Source organism: Dipodomys spectabilis, unplaced genomic scaffold (assembly GCF_019054845.1).
Source record: "Dipodomys spectabilis isolate Male_0828 unplaced genomic scaffold, ASM1905484v1 ptg000140l, whole genome shotgun sequence".
In the NCBI taxonomy this organism is placed as follows: Eukaryota; Metazoa; Chordata; class Mammalia; order Rodentia; family Heteromyidae; genus Dipodomys; species Dipodomys spectabilis.
In genome coordinates, this window is record NW_024870817.1 from 22,677,380 (window position 1) to 22,703,556 (window position 26,177).

Sequence of the window (26,177 nt, forward strand, 5' to 3'; positions counted from 1 at the left end):
AAACAAAGGCAAGAATATTACTTGGCCACGTGTGATAAATTGTTGAGAGAAGTGAGCCTATCCTAAAAAGCATTGCTTTTCTTTTTCCTTATTTTTTTCTTTTTCTCTTCTTTCCTTTTCTATTGAAGAAAAAAACCCAAATTCCTGTCCAAATTTTAATCAAGCATTTCAAGACTTAGTCTGTAGAAATTCAGCAAATTTCTAATAAGTTAGTCTCATTTCTTGATGGAAGTACCCGGATCACAAAAGCATTTTTTCTGTCCCAGCCCCAATCAAATCAGTAGCAGGACATTGTGCACTTGGCCTGCTAGTGCAGAAACTGAGCAGTCACATTGATGTCTGGGGCTTCCTTTCCAAAGGAGCGAAAACAAATGGACAGCCAAATATTAGCGGCACTGATCTGTGTCCAGAGAACAGGAACTTTTTTCCAGAAATGGAAATACCATTTTAAAGATGATGGTAGTTTTAAAAAAATTTCAAAAGGGGCTCATGAAATTGGAATGCCATAATAGATGAAAGACAGTGTTGGTGGTGGTGAGAGCATCAGAGGTTTCACTGTTGCATAGTTGTCAATTCCTTTCAGACTTACTTCAGATTATTAAACTGTCAGGAGAAATATGAGAAGTCCTGGGGTGGGTCTGATGGGAACTCCTCATCTACTTCAGTTTTTTTTCTTTCGAAACCAAGACCATATCTGACATTTCTAGGAGATACAGTTCTTCAAGCTCCTTCTAGTTCTTTATATTTTTTCTGCTTTTAAATGAATAAGTAGCTTGTATGCTGTTTCAAGACATTGTATATACTGAGTTGACAATGTTTCTTTTTACTCGGTTTATTTTTTAATTAAGCTTAATATAAAACAAAAGCAAAGTTCCTTATCATTAGGGTAGGAATGTGTGTGTGTGTGTGTGTGTGTGTGTGTGTGTTTTCCTGAATGTTCAGGAACTCTTCTGGGTGTCACAATATAACCGTGGTGTGACAATCAAATGAAAATGTCTTCCCTTCTATAGCTCAGGTTCGAGCAGGAACATAAATCACTTTCACCTACCTTCCACAGATACCCACTGAAACCCAATGAAACAAATGGTCTCTGAGTCAGAAGCTAAGAACTTCTGGTCTTTATTCTTTATTCTAAGTGTTAACAAAACAACCCAGATTGATAGTTGACTAATACTTTCTTCTCAGTTAGATATTGCATCAGTTTATGTTTTTAAGTTCTTATGGTACTATGATTGGCTTTTAGGTTTCATTTCATTACTTTGCTGTTGCAATTTCTGTCTTCCTGCAATATGTTTAAATGCCTGTTAGAAATTGTTACCATCTCTGCTTCCTTATATTTCCTTTATAAAAATGTCTCGACAAGTCCCATTTTTAATTTTTTTCTCTGATGAGCTCTAGAATTGCTTTTCTAAATTATAAGAACTTATCATATATCAGATTGAATACAATTAAGCCAATAAATGAATTTTGGAAGATTCGACTGGGGACAGCTTTAGTTGTCCCCAACTTACTGATGCTTTTTTTCACTTAATTTTTTTCTGTATTTATTTTGAATACATTTTCTTCTTAAGCCTTTATATCAGTCAGACTTTTATCACTGGGAGAAAAAAGGTGTCATAGCCAACTTAGGGAAGGAAAGATTCATTCAGCCCATCATTTCAGAAGTCTCAGCCCACAATTCCTGGGGCTCCATCACTTTAGGCCAGAGGCAAGGCCGAATGTTATGAAGGTTAAATAGCATGGTGGCAGGAATATATGACAGAGGAAAGCTACTCTTCTCATAAAAGCCAAGAAACAGTAGTTACAGGAAGGGACCTTTTAAAGGCACACCGTCAATGGCCCATTTCCTTCAACCAGGTCCTACCCTCCACAGTGAAACCACCTCAATAGTTTATTCATATTTTGAACCCATTAGTGGATTTGGTTAGGTCAGAGTCCTCATGATCTAATCAATTCTGGAAATACCCTCACAGACACACAAAGAGGAGATCTTTGCTAATAATCTCTTAGGCATTCATTTATCCAATGAGTTGATAATCAAGATGAGCAAGATTAACCATCACAGCCTTCAAGTTTTGATCATTTCTTTTATCAATATCTAGTTGTCCATTATTCCTACATATACATATGTAAATTACCTTACATACTGTACCTTTTTCTTCTAGAAGTACATCTTGAATATTTTTATATCTTATATGTCTGTATTTAACTTCTTGAATATATAGAATACAATTATAGCAACTATAATAACTATAGAATGTTCATTGTTAACTCCAGTGTGTGTATTGTTTCTGAGTTGATTGTGATTGATTATTCTCTTATTATGAGTCTATAACATAATTCATGTCTCCTTGACTTGTGATTTTTGGTTCAGTGTCAGTCAGTATATATTTACCATGTTGGGTGCTGAATCTTTTGTGTTTTTATAACTCTTCACACTTTGTTCTAAGATTCAGTTATTTCATTTTTTGTGTAATGCATCTACTATTACCTATGTTAGGACTAATACTCATTCTAGGACTAATTATTCTCTATTACTGACTCAAAATCTTCCCTAGAACATTCATGTGTTTCCAGTCTGGCTGAGGAGAGCAGTACAACAGGTGTGAATTCTGAGCACCTTTTACATGTTCTTTCCTCAGGGATTACTTTCCTCATATGTGTGTGTACAGACGCATACATATATATGTGTGTGTGTGTGTGTGTATCCATATATCTTTTGATCAATATGCAAAAACATTTGGATAGGATCCCTGGCAAACCTCCAGGATTCTGTTTGTACAGCTTTCTCTTCTTTGGAACGCTCCTTGAGTTCCAGCTCCCTTGGTCTTCCTGGGCTCTCAGCTGTCTCCTCAATTCCAGGAATCCATGGCACTGTCAGTTTCCCTCCTGTGTACCACAGCCTGAGAGGTCTTTCAAGGTAATAATCTGGAATCATATGACTTGCCTTTCTTCCCATCTTTGAAGGATTATTGTCCTTTACCTGTTTCATGTATTCTGTCTGTTTTTCTTTGGGTAAGTAAATCTCACTTATTTCTTTGTTTTGACTGAACTAGAAGTACTCAGGAAATATGTATTGTTATCTTTGATTTCTTAACTAATATTTTCCTGCCTATTTCCTGTTTTCAAGTGTTTGTTAATTCAATCAAGAATCAGAGACTCAAAATTTTAAAATAGAATGCTGTAAATCTTTTAACTCTTCTTTTTAAAAAGAGCTTGATCTTTTGTAGTCAACCTCTTAATTATGTGTATGGAAGCACATTGGTAATGTTGAATTCTCTAATGTTCCCAATATCCTTCTGGTCACATAATTTTTCCACTTTCCTGTTCTTAAAATTTAATTACTTTGAAGCCAGGCATTGGTTGCTCACACCTGTAATCTTACCTACTCAGTAGACTGAGATCTGAAGGTTGTGGTTCAAACCCAGCCCAGGTACAAAGTCCATGAGACTCTTAAGTCACTTAACTACTAGAAAACTGGAAGTGGAGTTTTGGTTCAAAATGGTAGAGCATTAGCTGTGAGCAAAAATGCTTAGAAACAGTGCCTAGGACCGGATTTTAAGCCCCACAACTGACCAAAAAATATTAATTACTCTTGATTAGTTATCTTTTGTTGTTGTTGTTCGTCATGGGGCTTGAACTCTGGTCCTGGGCACTGTCCCTCAGCTCTTCAGCTCAAGGTGAGCATTCTACCACTTGAGCCACAGTGCCACTTCCAGCTTTTTCTGCTTATGTGGTGCTGAGGAATAGAACCCAGGGCCTTATGCATGCAAAGCAAGCACTCTACCACTGAGCCACCTTCCCAACCCCTCTTGATTAGCTGTTTAATAATTTTATATTTTTCAATAGAAGTACCTAAATGGTAGTTTGTACTGAATGTTTACATATGAAAGAATATACTTCTGTTACCTCTGAACATAAGAATTCTCATCAAATCTTTTCTACTCAGGAAACTATAGACTTCATAGTATTATTGCCCTTTGGTAAGCACCATTAAGAAAAAGGTACTGTTACACCTGTACCAAATACATACAAAAAGCCAGAATGGCAGTTTTGTTATCTGACAAAGTAGAATTTATGGCAAAATGATTGTTAAGTATAATGATGGAAATGGTACAAGTGGTGATTTCTTCTTCACCCCATATATGTAGAAGTGTGCCATTAATTTTCAAATCTCTGTTTTTCTTGGTCCTGATACTTGTTGATGTGTAGTTTAATTCTGATGAAGAAATACTCTTAATTATTTCAATCCTTTTACATTCAAGACCTCACCCAACACAAGGTCTTTTTTGGTGTGTATGAAATTTATACTTGAAAAGAAAGTGTTTTCTGAGGTAAGTGTAGTTCACTGGTTTTTTTTTTTGTTGTTGTTGTTGTGATCCAGTCTGAAATTTTTTTATTTTAGTGGATAATTTTTATGTATATTCCCATGGGCTTTTCTTTAGCTTTGTTGTGTTGTTTTCTTAGTCCTTTTTTCTTTGTTAGGTTCTACTATTTGACATGTCAGCTACCAACATCATGTGTTTGTTTGTTTGTTTTTGCCAGTCCTGAGGCTTGAACTCAGGGCCTGGGTGCTGTCCCTGAACTTCTTTTGCTCAAGGCTAGTGCTCTACCACTTGAGCCACAGCACCACTTCCAGCCTTTTCTTTGATTAATTGGCAATAAGAATCTCTTGGACTTTCCTTCTGGGTTTGCTTTGAATCACATTCTTCAAATCTCAGCCTCTTGTGTAGCAAGGATTACAGGCTACCAGCACCCAGCTTTAACAACATGTTTGACTCTCTTATTACCCATAAGGAAATCAAGTAGCTTATTAAACTGCACCTTTTCTCTTCCAGAATTATTATTAATTGCATTATTTATTTCTACTTTCTTGTGTGTGTAATATGTAATTATGTTCTTTCCTTATGCACAATTCTTAGTCATAGTTTCACAATAACATTCATTAACCAACTGCCCATTTTTAAATGTTCATAATGAACTCTTCAGTGGAAGAATTCACCATTGAATAGAATTCTCAGGATCCTTTGAATTCTTGCATGTTTATTGAAGCATTTTCCACAGCTTTGATTATAGAAAAATATCTCAGCTGATCTAAAAATCCCTCTGTCTCATACATTTTTTTCCTTGAATTTTTTTTTTAAGAAAGGTTACTCTAAGCTTTACTTGTTTCATGTGTTGTTGATAAGTGTAATGCCAGCCTGATTTTATTTTGTTTGCAAGCAACTTGGTCCTTTTATCTGGAGGCCTAGAAGACCTATATGATTACCATTATTGTTATTATTATTACAGTCTAAGACTTTCTAGGTATGTTTCAAAGTTGACTACACTGGTTAGGTTTATAAGATACAAATTGGTTCTTTCAGTTTGGACATTCAGATTTTCTTTTTAGATTTTTTCTTTTTAGATTTTTTTTCTCACAGTTACCACCTGATGCTTTAGGCTCATTGGCAGGCACCCTACCACCAGAGCCACACCTCCGACCCCCTGTTTTAGATTTTTTAAGGTTATTGCTTAAAAATTGAATTCCATTGTTTCAGCTTTCTTTGTCAGCAGCATGAAGTATAGATTTTGTTTCTGTCAGTCTTTCTGATTCTTTCTTTCCCTTTTTTTTTTTTTTTGGAATTATCCTTTCTTTCTATACCCATTCTCTATTTGCCTTCACAGACTTTCATTTTCATTTATATATATTGTCCCTTAACTTCTGAGACTTCATCCTTCTCCACACCACCCAATTCCTTCCCTTAATTCAGTATGTATGTTTTTAAATTTTAGATTTTTGATGTTTTTGAATACTGGCAGTTACTGATTTAATTATATTTAATTCCTGTTGAAATATCATGTAACTGTTTTCCTCTGCTTTGTGACTTTTTTCCATAGTGGAAAAGTAGTTCTCAGTTGCCAAAGTTTTGCATTCTCCCATGCTATTTTTTAACTTGTATGGTAACTTTGTATACATGCTGGATTCTTTTTGTTGTTGTTACTCACATTTATTATACTTGTAAGCATTTGCAGTAGCAAATGAGTGATGGGGTAAGATTTGGATAGTTTATTTCTTAGCTCAAAAACTCTTTATTACTACAGCAAAATATGATTTCTTTAATAAAATACTTCTCCTTTCTTTTTTATCTGGCCTCTTGTGATTTGTTTTAGTAGAACCTTGCTGTGTGTAACTTCCAACTTTCCCTTTACCGTCCTTCTTTCCAAAGACACTTGTTCTTCTACTAGTCCTCTCTCAGAGTTGGTACCACTCTTGTCTCGTACACTTTCCAAGCTACTTTCAGCTCCATAGTATCCAGTGCTCTGATACCCAAGACATCAGATCCCCATCAGCAACTTGTCACTTTAAATGCAACCTCTTTCTGGAGTGCACCTTATCAGACATAGTCGGAGTCCCTTTCTCTCTTGTCTCTTTCACCTTTTATCTTATTCCATCTGCCATCACGTGCACACTAGCATTACCTTTTTAGGTCTCAGGAGGTTATTTCCTCATTTCCATTGGAGTTCAAATGCACCTGTCTCCTGTTTATGTTGTAGGCTTGCACTTTGAGTATTCTTGCTTTCTTTCTTTACCAATTTGGATTGTATGAAAAGATGGCTACCATTGTTCTATAGAAATATCGACATTTATATTCTTAGGTTCTTGTTCTACTTTGGCAAAAACAGCTCTAGATAAACATTATACACATGATTCAAAGACTATGAAATGACTATATGTATTATTTTTTTTCCAGTTATGGGGCTTGAATTTAGGGCTTCACTGCTCTTGCCTAGTGTTCTACCACTTGAGCCACCTCTTTCATCCTGAATGCTTTTTTCTCGATAATTGGAGCTAGAGTCTTTCCTAGTTTTCTGCCAGACTGGCCTCAAGCTGCCATCCTCCAGGTCTCATATATACATGCATTTTTTAAGTTAAAACTTAATATTCAAGATATGGTGAATTATTTTGGATTCCCTCCTTTATCATCCTTTATGATGATAGAGCTTCTAGCCTATACTTACAGTTTGGTGTGCTCTGATGGTTCTTTCAGAACATTTGATTAGGTGGCTCACATCATAGGTATTCTCACATTCATGGCCTTCTCATCTTAGTCTAGAATTTGCTACCTGGGTGGATGTCGTAGGGAAGGAAGCAACTGGATTGAGTATCAGGGAGGTAAGAAAGACTATCTCTGCACAGTTAATGGGAGTCATTGGCCATCTTTGCTTAGTGTAGCCCCAGAGTGGTACAGTTAGAGGGAGACAAAGTTAATCCATCTTTATCTAGCTTATTTAGGATCAGGTTAGAGTCTGTTGTAGGAATCTGTTGTTAATGTTTTTAACATTGGTATTAGTGAGGCTCCCTCAAGTTTCCAACATTCTTGTCAGTTTTCATCTTTTTTTTTTCTTCTAATTCTTTGTAGTAAAATGGAAATTAGAAGAAGAGCATGTTAGACCTTTTGGTTTGTCCAAGATATTAACCCAGTTATTTTTCAGTTATTGGGAAAAGATTGTATTGAAAGTGTGATTCAGGGGCTGGGAAGGTGGCTCAGTGGTAGAGCGCTTGCCCTGCATGCATGAGGCCCTGGGTTTGATTCCTCAGCACCACATAAGCAAAAAGAAAAAAGCCGGAAGTGGCGCTGTGGCTCAAGTGGTAGAGTGCTAGCCTTGAGCTGAAGAGCTGAGGGACAGCACCCAAGCCCAGAGTTCAGGCCCCATAACCGACCCCCCAAAAAGAAAAAAAGAAAGTGTGATTCAGTGGTTTTTAACAATATTACTTTTTCTATTTTTTTCTATTTTTAAAACTTAGTAAACATTCTTAATAAAAATGAAAAATGACCAAATATCTTTCCATTCTATATCAAATGAATTCAACTTAGAAATTTCCTTACCAAATTCAGTCAGAGTTTTATAATTCCCATTCCTAAATGCTTTACTCGTGGTAATGCTAGATGGTCAAGGGCTCTTTAAGGGACATGGAATTTATACAAATACAACATTACTTTCCCCACACAGAATACAGAAGGTAAGTCTTGCAAGTAATTTCACTAGTATAGTGGTTTAAAATGTACACTCCCTAATTAGACCTGGTTCAAATCCTGTCTCCTACGTCTATTATTCATGTCTTCTTGGGCAAGTTTCTTAGTATCTTAAAGCATTCCTCAGGTGTAAAATGTGACATCAGTGATATCTATCTTGGATAGATACAGGATCTAATTATAGCAGGAACTGAGTAGCTGGAAGTAACAATGATTACAAGGTGAAACAAAAGGTTTAATCGGGTGTAGGTCTCATCAGTGTTTTTACGAGTAACTGGGGAATTTTTCCACTTCAAATTTTTTCCTTAGGAAAATGTTGCCATAGCTATTTCTTTTCCTTAAAACTTGATACTGTGTTCCTAGGGTGTGTCTTTTATGACAGATGGTCAACAGACAGTTGTAAAAGAAAGTGGAATGCAGGCACATTTCATTTATTTGTGGGAAATGTTTTGGTGCCCCTGCCTTCAACACATAGGAAAATGAAAGTCAGAAACTGGAAACTCCATTATGAACAGACAGTGCTGTGATCTCATCGTCTAAACTGTAGACCTTTAGAAAATATTTATAGCATATTGGAAACTAGTTACTGATCAGTGTCTCATCTTGTGTGGTGTTTACTTTGACTTTTTTAATTTTGGAGTACTGGGATTTTAACTGAGTACCTTGTGGTTGCTAAGCAGGTGCTTTACTACTAACTACTAACTGCTAACTTCTAATCCTGTTTTAAAAATAAAACTAATTTAGAAATTGCAAATTTGGGGTAAATTTAAATTGAATGATGAAATGTCATTAATGACAACAGTACACTTTTTGTCTAAAGAGAAGATGGAAAAAATGACTAACACTGTAGTAATGGAGATATTTGTGAGCGTAACATATTCAAGACATTGAGGCCATGCATACATTTACTGAAGAAATAATTTAGCAAATTTACTGTCACTGATCCATCTCAGGCATTGAGATATAGTTTTGTTGAAAGGGAATTCAGCAGTAGAACTTGAGAATATAATAATTCCTAAACCCATTACTGTTTCCATCTTTTAAGTTAAGGCAATCTTATTTTTAAACCTATAAGGAAATTTCTAGATTCCAGAAAGAAAAACCTTATATAAGTAATAGCTTACATATGAGCAGATTGCATTAAATTTAAAAAGTTAATAAATAGGGGCTGGGAAGGTGGCTCAGTGGTAGAGTGCTTGCCTCACATACATGAGGCCCTGGGTTCAATTCCTCAGTACACATAAGCAGAAAAAGCTGCAAGTGTCACTGTGGCTCAATGGTAGAGCACTAGCCTTGAGCTGAAGAGCTGAGGGGCAGTGCCCAGGTCTAGAGTTCAGGCCCTACAACCAACAACAACAAAAAAGTTAATGAATGTATCCAAACACTGTATGTACCTATATCTGTAGTTATAACTTTTCTGTCTTTAACCTTTTATTTAACCTTTTAGAACTCTGTAAACCTCAAGGCCTGGGCACTGCCCCTGAGCTTTTTTGCTCAAGGCTAGTACTTTGAGCCACAGCACCACTTCTGGTGTTCTGGTGGTTAATTGGAGATAAAAGTTTCATGGGGACTTTTCTGGCTAGGCTGGCTTTGAACCGTGATCCTCAGATCTCAGCTTCCTGAGTAGTTAGGAGTACAGGCAGGGGCCACCAGCACACATTTTATACTTTGAAATGTTATGTTTATGGAAAATTAAAAATTTCCACAGATTATATGTGTATACTTAATTTTTTTTTAATTTTGCCAAATACTACTGGCTCATGCCTATAATCCTAGCTACTCAGGAGGCTGAGATCTGAGGATCACAGTATGAAGACAGACCAGGCAGGAAAGTCTGTGAGGCTCTTATCTCCAATTAACCACCAGAAAACTGGAAGTGGTGTTGTGGGTCAAAATGGTAGAATGCTAGCCTTGAGTGGAAAAGCTCAGGAACAGTGCCCAGGCCCTGAGTTCAAGCCTCACAACTGACCAAAAAAACGTACCTCAGGTTATTGTTATTAATTATTTTAGACAGGGTCTTGCTATGTTGCCTCGGCTAGCCTCAAACTTGTGATTTTCCTGCCTCAGCTTCCTAAGTACAAGGATGGTTGAAAATTTTCTTGATTTTTAAAACAATACTAATTGTTAAAAGTGTAGAAAACGAAAGTCCTTATAGTCTTCTCTTCACCAATCCCACGCCCCAGGTAACAGTTTGATGAGTATTTTTCCATATTTCCACGATTACATTTTCCCTTCTGTGTATGTATGCATCCTTAAAAATATTCACCTGTATATATATTTCTAAAAATCCATCCAAAGGAACTAGCCACTTAGAATTAATTAGTGAGCTTGCCTAGGGATTTTAATATTCTTTCATATTTAAGGTGGGGCAGCTCAAAATTTATGGTACTTTATTTGATGACCTTAAATATGTATTTGGCTTTCTTGATTTATTTAATAATCTGGAGTTCCTAAGTGTAGTTAGTCATTGTCTTAATCACTGTGTTTTCTTCGGTCCTCTCCCTAACCACATCCTTAACAAAACATCCCATAGTTACATTCATTTTTTATTTTTTACTTTATTTTTTTGGTCGTGGGGCCTGAACTCTGGGCCTGGGCACTGTCCCTCACCTTCAGGTCAAGGTGAGCACTCTACCACTTGAGCCACAGTGCCACTCACGGCTTTTTCTGCTTATGTGGTGCTGAGGAATCAAACCCAGGGCCTCATGCAAGGCAAACACTCTACCACTGAGCCACCTTCCCAGCCATAGTACATTTTAAAATGAGCAGAATCATATATGCTATGACAGGTAGGGTTTTTTGGCTCCTATTTGAAGAATGATGACTCTACTTGTGAAAGTTTTTCTCAATGAATAATTGATATGAAGCTTATTTACAATAATTTGGGCTCAAAAAGTCATCTCATCTTTATTAAGATTTTAAAAAATAATTTTGGAATACTTGTGGCTCCTCAGAACTGAAAAAAAGAGAAAGAAATGAATAATATTCATTATAAACTCTCTTACTAAAACAATTTTATTCAATTTTTAAAAGTTATAACAGTTATTTAAAAATGATCCTTTATTTAAGTGTGCCTAATGTTCTGAAGGTATTTTAGGGAATCCTGCTTTTAAAGATGAGTAGTTATTTAATGGTATATTATATACCCTGAAATTTTGGGGGGCTTTTCCTGTTTATTCTTGCCTTCTTTTGAATTCAGTGAATTTTGTTTTGATGTCTTATTTCTTTTTTACAGTTCATAAAAATGCTTGGTTTTTAATTGTTGTCCTTGCTTACTTACTAAATCTAAATTTCATTAATAGCTTTATCTTCCTCCTAAACAATATGGACTTACTTGTGTTTTCATTCTGATTTCTCCTCCTGATTCCCCTGCTATTTTGCTTGTTAATAGTACTAGAAACGAGATGTTATCATCATTCTGTTTTATTTTCTTATATCTACCATTTTCTTTGCATATCCTCCTTACCTGAACTCAGAGCTTTTGGGATCAAATGATAATTTGGGACTGGCTAATAGCTGGATTATCATATATAGGTATTTCAGTGCCTCAGGAAGAAAATGAGAAGAAAAAGGCATTAGGAGGCTTTATCCTCCACTCTACTCCACCCTGCAATGTTTTATTAGTATTTTCTTCCTACTTTCCCTAGTTGGTATGCTTTATGAAGTACAATGATATATGATAGAATACTAAAGTTAAAGATCCTCATCTTAAAGGACTTTTACTTGTTCTGAGATTGTGTCCTTACTTGCTTTGACCGTTTAAAATTACCTTCTTAAGTTTTACAAAATAGTGGTAATGATAATTAAAGTTATTTTTGACTTGGCTTTTAAATTTGTTAACTAATTTTGTTTTAACATTCACTTGATAAACACAAGTTGCAAATCACAACCCAGAGATTTTGAAATTGTACGATCTTCAAATCCCAAATCACTGGTATAAACAGTTATAAGTTTGGGGTAGGCCATCGAGTGCTTTATTGATTCTGCAGAATGTGCATAAAACCTGTGGTGTTAACGGGGCTTGGCCACCTTTAACACCTGGCTGAACAGTATTAGATTATCATATATCCTTCAGTACTCTCCCAACAGTTTAAACTATGCTTAGTAATTTCCACTAGACTGAATCTACTATATGCACAAAATGACCTCAGAACTTCAGGCATTTTTTTTCATACATATAGTATTTATACTCCCAGTTTTTAAAGAACACACCTTTGAGAGTTATAAAACCTAGAATTCTACCAGTAACTTCACAGGAGGATCTTAGATTAGTGACCTCAAATCGTTTTTCAGCAGTAATGTAGTTGTAACTATAGTTGTAATTACACTTTTTCAAAAGTCTTAAAGTCAACTATTTCATGTGTATTTGTGTTAAGTCTTTGATCCATTAGGATATGGAAGAGATTTAAAGTTACCTACATAGGCCAGTCTTTCAGAGGTAAATTTTGTCTGTAATATTAGTGTTGCCATTTTGGAAGATGTTCTTTCTTTATTTCTTTTATGTGGTCACTATGAAATCTCCACAGGATAACTTGAGTTCTCATTTCTCTTGGGTGATGCTTGAGAGAATCACGCATTTATTTACTTATTTTTATATCATCATATGTTCAACACCCATCTTTTCATGTATTGTGTCAGTCATTTTTCTAGGGTATACAAGTGATGACTCCTTCCCAGCCACTGCTTTTGAAGACTTCTGAATTCATGACAAAAATTGCTATTTGGAAATTTTTTTTTATTTTGTACACGTACAAGAAAAGGATGTTAAAAGAACTCATACTAATTGTAGAGAAGAAATTAACTGTCCTAAACATTTCTTTTCTAGTGAAGGAAAGTCGTCCCCCAGAGTGGAGCTGCTGCACAACATTGACCCAGACTTCGTAGACTATTCACCATGTGAGTGTGCAGTCCTTTGCTGCTAAGCTAAATCCCTTTAACTCAAAGAGAAGTTATATTACCCACTTTTCCTCTACTCTGCCTTTTCTATCCACCTGAGTTGTTGCAAAGGTGAACAGTTCCCCCTGACATACACTTCACTGATCACCTGGTAGGCTTGATACCTCAAATCACAACTTGATACCACAGAGGGCCAAATACTGTGAAAGAAGCAGTATGAATCAAGGAGGTAATATTATTCCTGACTTTGCCACTGATTAGCTGTATGACCTGTAAGCCATTCCACTCTTTGTACCTCAGCTTGCCTCAGCTTTACAGCAGGGGAAGCCCCTTTCATGCTGATGTCATGTTGCAGTTGCGTGTTAGAATTCCAGAGCCTTAAATAAGTCACTCTTAAGTTCTAGGGTGACCAGGTTCATCTGCTGGATCTCCAAGGTGGCATTTCTCTAATCTTGGATATAAGTAGCTTCATTCTGCCAGCTACTAAGCTTAACCTATAATGAGCTTTACTAATACTGTCAAGGTAAGGGGACTTTTAGTGTCCTCATAATATGACAGGCTGTGACATAAATACCACATTAGTGGCTTTGGTGCCCCCAGGATAGTCAGCTTAGACCGGAAAGCCTCAACACTAAACCTATGTGCAGATCTTCCATGCTTAGCTTGAGTCTATCTCCAGAAAGCAGCATTCTCACATGTGTATGCCCTCATCTTCCTTTCTACACATGCTGCTATCCTTCATCTTAGTAGTACTAGTCTATGCTACAGATGATCACAGATTTCTTGCTCACATATTCCTTCTCAGACAGTAACCTACAACATTTCTAAATGCGTCACTGGACTTTTGTAGACTAAAACCAGATTAGAAAGCAGTTGTTACAGAGTATAAATTGAAGCCTCACATTTGAGTCAGTATTACCATGAAAACACTTCTGTGGTTTCTAAAGCCAGCACTTTCCTAACTGATAGAAGAAACTTAGGGAAGAAGTGTCTAGTGTTTTCATCCCCACCTGCCCAAAGCCACTTCATCAGTTTTTTCATCTGTGAAAACTGAATTAAATGATCTCTACGATCCCTTCCAACTTCAGTATTCTATGGATGTTTATAGGTCTCAAAGGAGCAAGGCTTTCCTGATAATACACAGTTGTGTTATCAAAGGGAAGGTCATAAATACATGTAAAATGTTAGAAACATTGTAAGTACTAGAGCAATATGGATTATTGATTATGATTTAATTATTGCTACATTTTGCCTACTTCTCTGATCTTTGTTCTAGAACATCATTGCATCAGTCCATTTTTCTATCTCTTCTCTCCCTTACCAAGCTTCCTCCAATCATGAATCATGTAAATATTATTTAGATGTATAAATAGAAACTATATAAATGTGATCATATAAATCATGTAAAGATGATTGGCATTGGCTGTTCCCCAGGGATGCCTTGCCTTCTACATGGCACTGATTCCCTCAGAAGCTGGCTTCTGGTATTTGAGAAGCTCTACCCCATACTCCTTTTTCAGAGTGTAGAGCATATCCACAACTTCCTACTCATGGAGGTTAGAATTTTTCTTTCCTTGTGATTTGAATACTAATAGTAAAAATGCTCAAAGACTGACACAAAGGTGGGTATACACACATGTACAAGAGAGGTTATGATTCTCTTACAGTTCTGCATACAAGCTCAAGAAAATCTCAAGGATGCATAGACTGAACCCATCAGGATCCCTAGGGGGAGTTGGTGTTGATGATAATGTTAGGAGATTGGAATCTTGTATATCATTGGTGGGAATATAAAATGGTGTAGACACTATGGGAAAACAACGTAGTTCCTCAAAAAATAAAAATTAGAATTTTAATAGGATCTAGCAGTGTTACTTCTGTACATTTAGTGAAAACAATGAAAAGTAGGGGAACAAACAGATCTCTGCACACCCATGTTCATAGCAGCATTGTTCATAAGTGGACATAGAGTTATCATTTTACAAAATGTAAAGTGTTCTGGAGATGGATAGTGGGGGGTAGAAGTTTCTGATTTAAATGTGCTTGATGGCACTGGACTGTACAATTAAAGATAAAGTAGTAAATTTTGTATTTTATCATACCAGGCTCCCCACCCCAGGGATAGATGATACTAAGAAAAGATCTTGTTTCCAACGAACCATTTCTTTACTCACTTTTCTTTATTTCTGGTAGAGCCCAAACATTTTAGGCTGGGCTTCTAAGAGAAACATGTTAATTTTAGTCGATAAGGCGATCTGTGCTGGTTTCAGATTCAACTCTTTAGTCCACTCTGACTTTCATATGGAGGAAGCCTGATTTGTTGAGACTTGAGTGTGTTCAGACTCAGTCAAGACTAGATAGTCTCCTACTTCAGTTCTCCAATCCTGCAGTCTGTAGGGATAAATATGTACATCTTTGTTCAAAGACTCAACATAAAACTCTGGAAAAACGTAAAAACATAATGTTTTGTGGGATATATCCAGTAGAATTAAAATATAGTAAGTGTACTTTTTTTTTTTTAACTTGGGACCTGGGCACTGTCCCTGAACTCTCCCTGGGAGTGGAAACAGCTCCACTCCCAGCTTTTTGGTGGTTAGTGGAAGATAAAAATATAAATTTTCTGGCGTGGGCTGGCTTTGATTCTCAGATTTCAGCCTCCAGAGTAGCTAGGATTATGGGCATGAGCCACTGGCACCTGGCTTACTTCTAAAACATCATACTGAAGATTGAACCCAGGGTCTCTAGCTTGCTGGGCAAGTGCTCTAGCACTTGAGCCATACCCCTAGCCTATCTTATCAAAGTCTTTAAGGCTTTAGGATGATGAGTATAAAAGGCAGAAACTTTGAAAAAAAAATCTGGGAATTAAGCTGGCAAAACTGACTAAATGGTCTGCCTTTAAATTTCCATAATGCAAGATATTAGTAATCAAGCATTTATAGACTGAAGACTGTTGTTGCTTTGGCCTCTGTCTCTGAAGAGCTTTTTGAATCAGAGAAAAACATAAATGTAACATAGGTCCCATGGTTTTCCTTATTTACATAACTAGTATATGTCCGAGACAAGCAGAAAAGGTCAGATAAGTTGATATTAGGTGAAATGAATCTGAAGATAAGGACTCAAGTGGTTTTTCTTTCTTGCTATTGTTTCTAACATTTATAAGGTTCTTTGTATGCCCCTCCCCCATGGTATAACCCCTGTTTTCACCATATTTGATGTTGGTATAACTTGGGGAGGGGAAGGGAAAAACAAATTGTTTAAATAGGGATATATTGGAAAATGAACTTTACAACTTTTTGACGGCGGGGGTGGTCCTGGAGATGTGAAGGCAGGGATGGTAGGGGAAAAACAAAGGAAAAGGTAACAATGCCTGATAAGAAATGTACTCATTGCCTTGCTCATGTAATTGTTACCCCTCTGTACCGTATTTTCACAATAAAAAACTTATTAATAAAAAAAGAGAACACAGTTAAATAAAGTGACAACAAATGGTAAGTGATAAATTGAATACATGAGAAATAAAGAGAAAGACATGAGAACCATTTGGGAGTGACTAGGAAAAGTTCTCAAAAAAATAAAATAAAATAAATAAAATTTTGTCTGTTGTTTCAACAACTTTGGTTTGATCTCACTCTCTATGAAGAGAAGTAGTATTTTATGTAATTAGTTACTGGCTTACGACTAAATACGGTTTTTCAATTCTGAAAGTCCAAAGACTGACTTGGCCTCAGTGAATTACAATCCCGGGTGTCAACAAGGCTATATCCTCAGGAGGCCCCTTTCAGGCCTCTTCACTTTTGTAGGCCACTTGCATTTCTTAGTCTGTGTCCTCTTTCTCCATCTTCAAGGCCAACAATGGAGCACTGAATCCTTCTGAAAGCACATCCTCTATCTGCTTCTGTCAGCATTTCTTCTCCTCTGACCTCTTCTCCCTTCCTCTTAAGCTTCTCAGGACTCAAGGCCATGAGGCCCAGGTAGATAGCCCAGCCTTTTCTCTCTACTGTAATCAGTTGATTAGCAGTCTTCATCCCATCTTCAGCTTGAATTCCCCTTTGTCCTGTAACCTAGCACTGTCACAGGTGCTGGGGAATAGGACCCAGAAACCTTTGGGGCCATTATTCCATCTACAACAAATACCTTGTCTCTTATGCCAGCTTTATTTAAAACTAAAGAATGGCCTATAACCTAGAGGAACAAGAATATATGTAAAGTTTAAAGCAAAGCAAATAATAGATGAAGGCAACAGTGGTAGTACAAGTGTTATGCACTGTACTTGATTAATTACCAGGTTCTTTCCATTGGGTCTGATAGAATTGCTCTAGAGCAGAGGTGTGACTCCCACAGGCTGACTGTTGAGGGGAAGGGGACTTGCTCTGTACCTGGGAGACTCTCTGAAGGGGGGAAAAGCCAGCACAGGAGTAGAAGACTTAAGTGAGTAAGTGTGTGTGTGTGTGTGTGTGTGTGTGTGTGTAAAAGTCTGTTCAGGGGCAAGGTAAGTACAGATTGTGCCAGATTCACTCAGGAGACAGGGCATGATTCTGTATGCACTGGGAACTCTATAATACTTTCATACAAGTAATATGTAGGGAGAGGGAAGAAATTTTGTAATATATAGAAATGTGTGATGAAAGTAAAATCAGATTAATCCACTATCCTGCCAACTCCACAAAACGACTGTAAATGTTTCAGTGTGCTTTTTCCATTTCTCTCCTTTTTACTGCTTTTACTTTTAATACACGAAAATAAAATACATCAATCAGGTCATATATTTTAAATGAATTTTAGCATAAGTGCATGTGGATATTCATCTTAAAAATCCATACACAGCAACTTTATTAATGCATAGGATAATATTTTTTCTTTTCCAATTTTTTTTTCTTTTTGCCAGTCCTGGAGCTTGAACTCAGGGCCCAGGCACTGTCCCTGAGCCTCTTTGTGCTCAAGGCTAGTGCTCTACCTACCATTTGAGCCACAGCTCCACTTCCAGTTTTCTGAGTAGTTTATTGGATACTAGACTTTCCTACCCAGGTTGGCTTTGAACTGTGATCCTCAGATCTTAGCCTTCTGAGTAGCTAGGATTATAGGAATGAGCCACCAGTGCCTGGCCTTAGGATAATATTCTATATCATAATCTTATTATTCTAGCATAATGAAATACTTTAACTTAATTTAATATAATTTTGCATCTTTAGAGTATTTTCTCCCCACTACTGAGATTGAACACAGGGCTTCACACTTGCTAGTCAGTTGCTCTGTCACTTAAGCTATACCCATAGCCCTCTTTTGATTATAATTTTATTGTTAATATAGTATCACAAAACTTTGGCTTCAAACTTGTGATCCTCCTGCTGGAATTACAAATGTATACCATACCTTGCAAAATGTCTAAAAGTGCAATTCCACAATCCCTGTTGCAACAATGAGAAGTACAAGTTGTCATGTCCAAAACGAGCTTTACAACGTTGGTGCGGGGGGGGGGGGGGGGGGGGGGGGGGGGAGGAGAAGGATTGGGATTAGTGGGGGAGGGGGGAGGCTGGGAAGGGATGTGAAGGGTAAACAAAGGAGGAGGCTGCAATGCTTGGTAAGAAATGTACGCATTATCCTGCCCATGTAACTGTAACTCCTCTGTACAGTATGTTCACAAATAAAATTAAATTAAATTAAAAAAAATGTTTTAGAACATGGTTAATAGGGCCTAATAGCTTTGGTAAACTGTCATGCTCATTGATAGCTCCTCTGTCACTCTATATTAATTCTTATTTCTTGGAATCTTGGCTATAGGGTATATTTGCACTTTCTAAGGCTTTTGTTTTTAGTTTTATAGATAAAATAATGCATACTCTTAATCTCTCTCTCTCTCTCTTTATCCCTCCCATTTTTTTCGACAGTATTGGAGCTTGAACTCAGGGCCTGGACACTGTCCCTGAATCTCTTGTGCTCAAGACTAGCAATTTACTACTTTTGGCTTTTTCTAAGTTTATTGGAAATAATAGTCTCATGGTCTTTCCTGCCCAGGCTGGCTTCAAACCATGATCCTCAGATCTCAGCCTCCTAAGTAGTTAGGATTACACATGTGAGCTACCAGTGCCTGGCTAACTTATCTTTTACTGTATAATTTCCTTTCCATGTGTAATTGGTTACTTTGGGGCCAATTACTCATTCTTGTTTCTTCTTCATGATAAAGAAAAATATTTTTCTCACCTATTTGTAAGAGCTTTCTATAAAATATTTAGTCTTTGTGATCATGGAACAAATATTCTGTGTTTGATTTTTAATATTAAGACTTTAAATGCAAATTTAATTTTTTATTTTATAGATATTTATTTTTAATTATTCATCCTAAACTCAAATGCCTATGTTTTCTTCCAGTCTGAAAAAGATTTAATGTTTATATCTAGATTTTTTTTTTTTTTTTTGCCATTCCTGGGGCTTATGCTGAGGGCCCAGACACTGTCCCTGAGCTTGTTTTGGTCAAGGCTAGCACTTCACTAAAGGCTAGCACTCCACTACTTGAAACCACAACGCCACTTCTGGCTGTTTCTGTTTATGTGGCATTGAGGTATCAAACCCAGTACATGCTAGATAAGCACTCTCCCACTAAGCCACATTCCCAGCCAGTATACCTAGATTTTTTTTAATGTCATAGGTATAACACATGCTCAGATCTGAGGATCATGGTTCAAAGCCAGCCTTTCAGGAAAGTCCATGAGACTCTTATCTCTAGTTAAGCACCAGAAAATTGGAAGTGGCACTCTGATTCAAAGTGGTAGAGCGCTAGCCTTGAGTGAAAAAGCTCAGGGACAGCAACCAGGCCCTGAGTTGAAGCTCCACAACCGACAAAATACAAAACAGACAAAAAAAATACCAACAGTGAGACTGGAGATTTGTAACAATATCAAAATCTTCTCCATGAGCAAAGTATGCCTCCATTAATTTGTAATGACTACCTGATCAAGTGATGATAGGATTGTTTAATTTTTTCTGTTTTTTCTAGAGCCCAAAATGCTGTGAATTTATGTTTTTATCCAGATTTTTCAAATCTATTGGCATCCATTTAGTTCAAAATAAACTTTTAGAAGATGAAGTCATAGGAAATTGCTGATGTCTGATTTTTCAGAATCTACAAATACAGCATTTTCATATGGTTCTCACAAATACTATAAAATCTCTTTTTATATCATATGTTAGTGTTTTATATTTTTCTATGAGTATTATTTTGAGATTTGTCTATTTTATGTTTTTTCCCAAAAAGTCATATTTATGTTTTGCTAATCCTATTGTTTGTGTTTATTTCGTAGACTTTTGCTCTTTACTTACTTTTGAACTTTTTGTTAGAGTTGTTTTTGTGAAACTGGGATTTGAACTTGGGGCTGTGCTACTCTACTACTTCAGCTATGCCTTCATTTCTCTTAATAAATTTTCAAGTTCACAATGCAGGGATGTTGACTCTGTCTACAGTATTGTAGAGCTGATCCCTAGAGCTTACTCATCTTGCACAAGTGAAAATCAATCCTCCTTGAATAGCATCTCCTATTTCCCTTCCCCTATGAACCCTGGCAACTACCATTCTTTGGAGAAATATTAAGGCCTTTGTCTGTCTTTTAATGGGATTACTTGTAGTTTTGCTGTTGTATTATAGGGCTTTCTTAACTCCTCAAATGTAGCTTTTTTTTTAAACTATTCATCACTTTGTGTGTGGCTTGCAAATATTTTTTTCCCTATTCTGTCAGTTGCCTTTATTTCCCTTTTTGAACATTAGTTATCATTTACACATATATACACACACACTTTATTTTCACTCTTCTTACCATGGATAAAACAAGGCAGAATAACTAAGAATGTAGTACTTCGTACAATATGGCTTTTCTGTGGAGAATATAAGCTTTGTGAGAACTCATTGGCTGATGAGTGTTATCTCACTCTTGGGACACAAATGAACATGCTTCTCAGTTAGAGGCAGGGTTGGCTCAGAACCTCTGGCTTGAGTATTCAGACAGAGAGATACAATTAGGTCCCAATGGCCAGAGTAATGACCCATTTGTTAGTCACTCACAGGCATAAGTTAGTCACATCTGAGTAGGAGTTCATGGCCCCACCCTGTGGCTCTGAGAACTTTTCCCTCAGAGCAGTAAACCCTTAAGTAAGAAGGATAGCATAAGCAAGGTTACCATGAAGATGCTATTGCAATTGTTCATGGAAATAAAAAACCTTGGTGAGTGAATTATGTGTTCTAGAACGAAGAGAAATCTAACTTTATACTGAGTTTTATAGAGGCTGGGAGTTTAAGCACTTCCTTATAACTGGAAACTCGATGAGGTATAAAGTATCTCAGAAATCATGGTATGAGTCATCAGAGACAGACTTGTTTTGCAGTTGGTGCTGATGGTCCATGGTGCTTTCCAAGCCCTGCCCTGGTTGAAGCAAGGCATACTCTCTCCCAAGGAGCCAATAAAACACTGGTTTAGGTGCTGCAGAGAAATTGTAAATGTGTTAATCCAGTTCCTTCAGTTATTCAACAGGAAGGATGTCTTACATGGGTCTAATTCAATCAGTGATGGCAAGATTTGCAAAGTTCTCCTTTGCAAAGGGAAATAGCAGAACTAAGAAAAAGCAAAGGGTATGTCCCAAATCACCAAGCAAGTGAAAATGCTGTCTAACTCAAGATAGTTTTATTTGGAAACCATGATCTTGATACCCAGAACCTACTCCCAAAGCAGGACATTGGGACAAGTAGTAGAATCCTGCCTACATGCCATTCTGAGCTGCCCAGCCCCACTGCACGCATTGTCACATAGCAGCCACAGGGATGAGGCAGAACCGAAGGACAAGAAGCCCATCCTGTGGGCTGAACATGCCCACTTCCAGGGTGCAAGAAGCCAACCATTATATCTTCCCAGCTCATCCTTTGACTCCTGCAGCCTCTCTACAATCCCTCTCCCTCCTGTGTACACCTCCTGTGCACTCTTAACCTGTTGAGACTCTTCACTGGTTCATAAGAAGCACAAGCCAGGGGACAATGGGTGGAACTTGGTAAACACTGACACTCTTCTCAGGCTTGTAAGAAGAGCAGAAGGCAGAGATGGCAGAACCAAAGTTTCAGAGTACAAGATCTCTGAGAGCAATAACCCCAAGACAAACTATCAGGTGGTGTGGGTGATATCCCCTGGAAGGACAGGCAAAGAGAAGGAACATGCAAGGTCCTCCCAGGCCTGCTTGTCTTCTGTGTCTGCATCAGGTCTCCCCAGTTCCTGGCAGGGTCACTTTCAAGCCTGTCCCCAGAACATAGACTCTACCATGGAGCTTGCCCTGGCGAGGGTCTCTTTAATTTCCTCATGGTTACTTTTCAAAAACCAATAGTGTCTCTTTTTCCTTCTTTAAAAATACAAACTCAACCTATAAAATGATTGATTTACATATCACATATATTTTACAATTTTATTATCATACATTTATTATGATTGTATTTTTTAGTTTTCTTAGACCTGTGAGTTGTTTAAAAATGTGTTTTAAAACCTGTAAATATATAGTGTTTCTTCTTTGTTTTAAAATTGTGTCTTAAAACTATATTATTATCTGAGAACATAAATTTCCTTTGACATTACCTTGTTTGGTCTTTTTCCAACTTTACTATAGTAGAGTAGTCCTTTATTCACTTTTGTTTTGTTTTTGTCTGAAGAATTCAGGCACCCCAGCTCCTTTTTCTCTTCAGATTAGTATTCTCATATTAAGCCTAATATCTTTGTATATATAGTCTTTTTACATTTTACATTTTCATCATTTTAAGTATGTTTCTTAGGCAGAGCTTATCCCCATTTTTTTAATCCATTGCCTTCTTTGTTTAAAAAAATCAAGAAAACAATAAACTATATAACTTGAGGATAAAGGGGGTTGGGAAGGGAAAACCTAGGAGAAAATGGGGGAGGGGTAACACTGTTCAAAAAGAAATGTACTCATTACCTGACTTATGTAACTGGAATCCCTCTACATTCAAATCTAAATTTAAGAAAGAGGCGAGAAAGATTTAAAAGTGAGATTGGATAAACGGCAAAAGTACTTGATTGTAATAGCTAATGCTGGTTTGTAAAGGGAGACATACAAAAGCTTTAGTTTGCTTAATTGATGGGAAGTTTAAAAAACTTTTAAGTTTACTTGATTCTGAGTCATAAATTTGTAGTAACTTGATTAGGAAGTCATGACCATTTGGACTACATATTTTTATTTCTGGTTCTTTTTTTTTTCTATCATTTTGTAAAATCTTCTTCCAAAAACAACTTAGTGCTTATCTGACTTGGCTCTTTACTTAAAAGAAAAGATACATAATATAAAAGGAAAATCAAATCAAGTTCCACCTTCCTGTATATTCTTTTGAACTGAAATATAGGAATTATTTATAATATAAAAATATTTCATTTTTAAAAGTTGAGGATTGCATCTGGGTTGTTTCTTGGACATTTTAGCTTATAGTACTTGATAACTGATTGTTAACAATTAATGATTTAAAATGTTAGAGATTACAAAAGAATCTAAACTTTACCTTTTATATAACTTTAGATTTATGAGGTTATTTTTTAAGCTTTTCACACATTTTAAAGTGTAGCAGTTACCCTGCATTGAGATCAAATAAATAGACTATTTGCCACTGAAAATTCATTCTTCATTTATTTACTTTTTACTCTTCAAATATTTGTACAAGGGAGGTATCATTTAATAAAGCAGTATATAAATACAATACCTCTTAATCTGTGTTACCTCCTTCAACAATCTCATCCCCTTTCAACCCAACCTTTCCCTTACATTTCTCAAATTTGTGATATATACAATGAATTCTTGACTGCATTCTTCCCCACATCCCCCTTCATTGTGTATGCCCTTCCCCTTGTAAGAACCAATTTCTTGGTGCTTTTTTGTTGAGCTTCAACATTATGTTTTAAATGAAAATATTGACAGTGAGTGCCAATTTAGAAAAGAAAGAAAAGACATGCAATTAAGTTCACTAGAATTTTGGAAGAGTTTATAAGTAAGTAAATCTAAGAACTATGTTTTATTCCATAAATTTACATTGTCTCCTTTTTAAAAAATGTTTTCCATGTTGTTGATAGTTGGACTACTTCAAGAATGACCTCTTTTTCATTATGTAGTATCTTCTTTCCTTTAGATAACTTGGTGGCATTGCATCAAGTTTTGGTGAGTAAGCTGAATTAAAAACCAATTGTTTTAAGTTTAATTTCATTTTCCCTAATGGCTAAATCAAATGTATTTCAGGCTTAGACCTACTTTTGAACACTTCTGAGAATTTATATTACCTATAGGCTGCTCTATTTCTAGAAACAAAAATATGTAAGTGACAGAAAAGCTCAGTGTTACTAATTGTATCTGTCAATTATCAATACAGTGTTCCAGCCATTCAAACCAGCCATCCTTTTCCCTGTCTATCTTAACCTACCCATAAACCAAGATGATAATAATCTTTGTTATGTTTTCTCACTTCAAAAAAATCACAAATAATTTTCTGAACTGTAGTCCTTTTTAGCATTTAAAGATAGAATTTTGAACAAATTTGTTGATCAATAAAGTAATGATGAAATGATTATACTACAAACTAGGATGGTATTAGGAAAGAAAAGATGAGACTGAACAGCACTAACATACTTTCCTGCATCTCTTATGAACTTACCTAGGTCCATTAAGTGCCAAGATTTGCATTCCAGACATCTGGTCTATTACCTTTCTCTTTCACTAGTACCTCTCAAACTTGAACTTGTATATAAACCACCTACTGCAGGTGGCTGGGTATGGCCTGAATTATTTCCAGCAAGCTGCCAACTAATGGTGATGATGTGTTGCTGATTGCCTGATCATAATTTGAGTAGCAAGACCCTAAACTAGAGTATTTCTGCCTAATTTGAAATTCAGTATTTAAGATTCTAAATAAATATTTTACCTAAGACTAAATATTTTTTGTGAAATATACAGTTAAAGACAGAGATAAAGGACTTTAACTGTCAGAGCTAGATATATCACTGAGTGGTAGAGACTTGCCTAACATGCTCAAGGTACTGGATTCAGTCCTCAACACCAAAAAATAAAAGCCTTTACCTGCAGAACTATTCCCCCAAGCTCCTAGTTAGGTAAGTTGTATAGCAATTTACATTATCTTTCTGATCATGCAAATGCCAAAATGTTTATCTGGTAATATAATGTTTGATGAAAACATTCAAAATATATTGAAGCCATTTTAAAGCCAAGAAGATTTTAAAGCTTATAGCAGGAAGAGGTTGATTTCATCTCTTTTTTCCGTGGTGTTCAATGATATCAACATTCAGAAAGAAAACTCAGGCTTCCAATAACTTGCAGTGAGCTGAGCATCTACTACCTTAGAAGTGTTTATAATTCAAAAAAGAGGTAAAAGACTTCTCTGAGATCTTGTTTGGTTCTAACTCCTTTCCAGTATTTCCTCTAATCTTTCAGAAGTATTGGGAATAGATATAGATAAACGTCCACAATCTCCCCATAAAATATATAAGAGAAACTAGGTGAGTAATTGTTACTTCTGGATTACAGAAGAAAAAACTCCCTTTGCTCATGCCTCTGCAAATGGCTAAGGTGTTGCTATAGCCCTGGCTTTGACATCATTTGTTTGGGTGGTCAAAGTAGGTAGTAGCTGGGACACCTGTTGTTCAGTCGCTCTCTCCAGAGGACACAGAGCGCCCTCACCAAATGCATCATGAAATAAACTTCTACTGTATCCTGGGTTTATCTAGCTTGCCTTCTCAACTCTGAAGAATAAACACATCTATAACTTCAGAGATTATGAGGAAATATATTTACCCATTATCGGAGGGAAATGGTAGAATTTAATGTTCATATAGTTTCCTGTAGAATCTAGAGTTTAGAAAAAACTCTGTAAGATTTAAGAGAAGAAAGACTATATAATTTTATTTGTAGTATCGTATCAGTTTTATAAAAAATAATAATAGAAGGAATATACAGAAATAGTCTGTTCCTTTGGGAGAGTTAGCTTATAAGTAACTCGTTATCCTTTTCATTTTACTCATGGTACATATTACTTTCACAATTAAGAGCTTTTACAAGAAAAAGGAAAAAAAGCCAAAGCAATCCTACGAGTGGGTTGACAGTGTTCAGAGTCCATACCTGCTTCCTGCCCAAAGTGTAGAAATCTCTGTTTAGGGAATTGAGCTGTACTTAATTGTCTGATGTTTTTATGTAATATAAGTATACTGTTTCAGTAACAGTAATAAATTAGGG

General features: G+C 36.4%; 1 protein-coding gene across 1 annotated transcript in view; it reads left to right on the top strand.

Moving 5' to 3' along the window:
- Nucleotides 1-26,177, top strand: part of Arsb (arylsulfatase B) — a 172,247-nt gene that overhangs the window by 93,630 nt on the left and 52,440 nt on the right. The window contains exon 6 of the mRNA XM_042690838.1: nucleotides 12,844-12,914. Within this exon, the coding sequence (XP_042546772.1) occupies nucleotides 12,844-12,914 (71 nt within the window). The remainder of the gene's footprint in view (nucleotides 1-12,843; nucleotides 12,915-26,177) is intronic.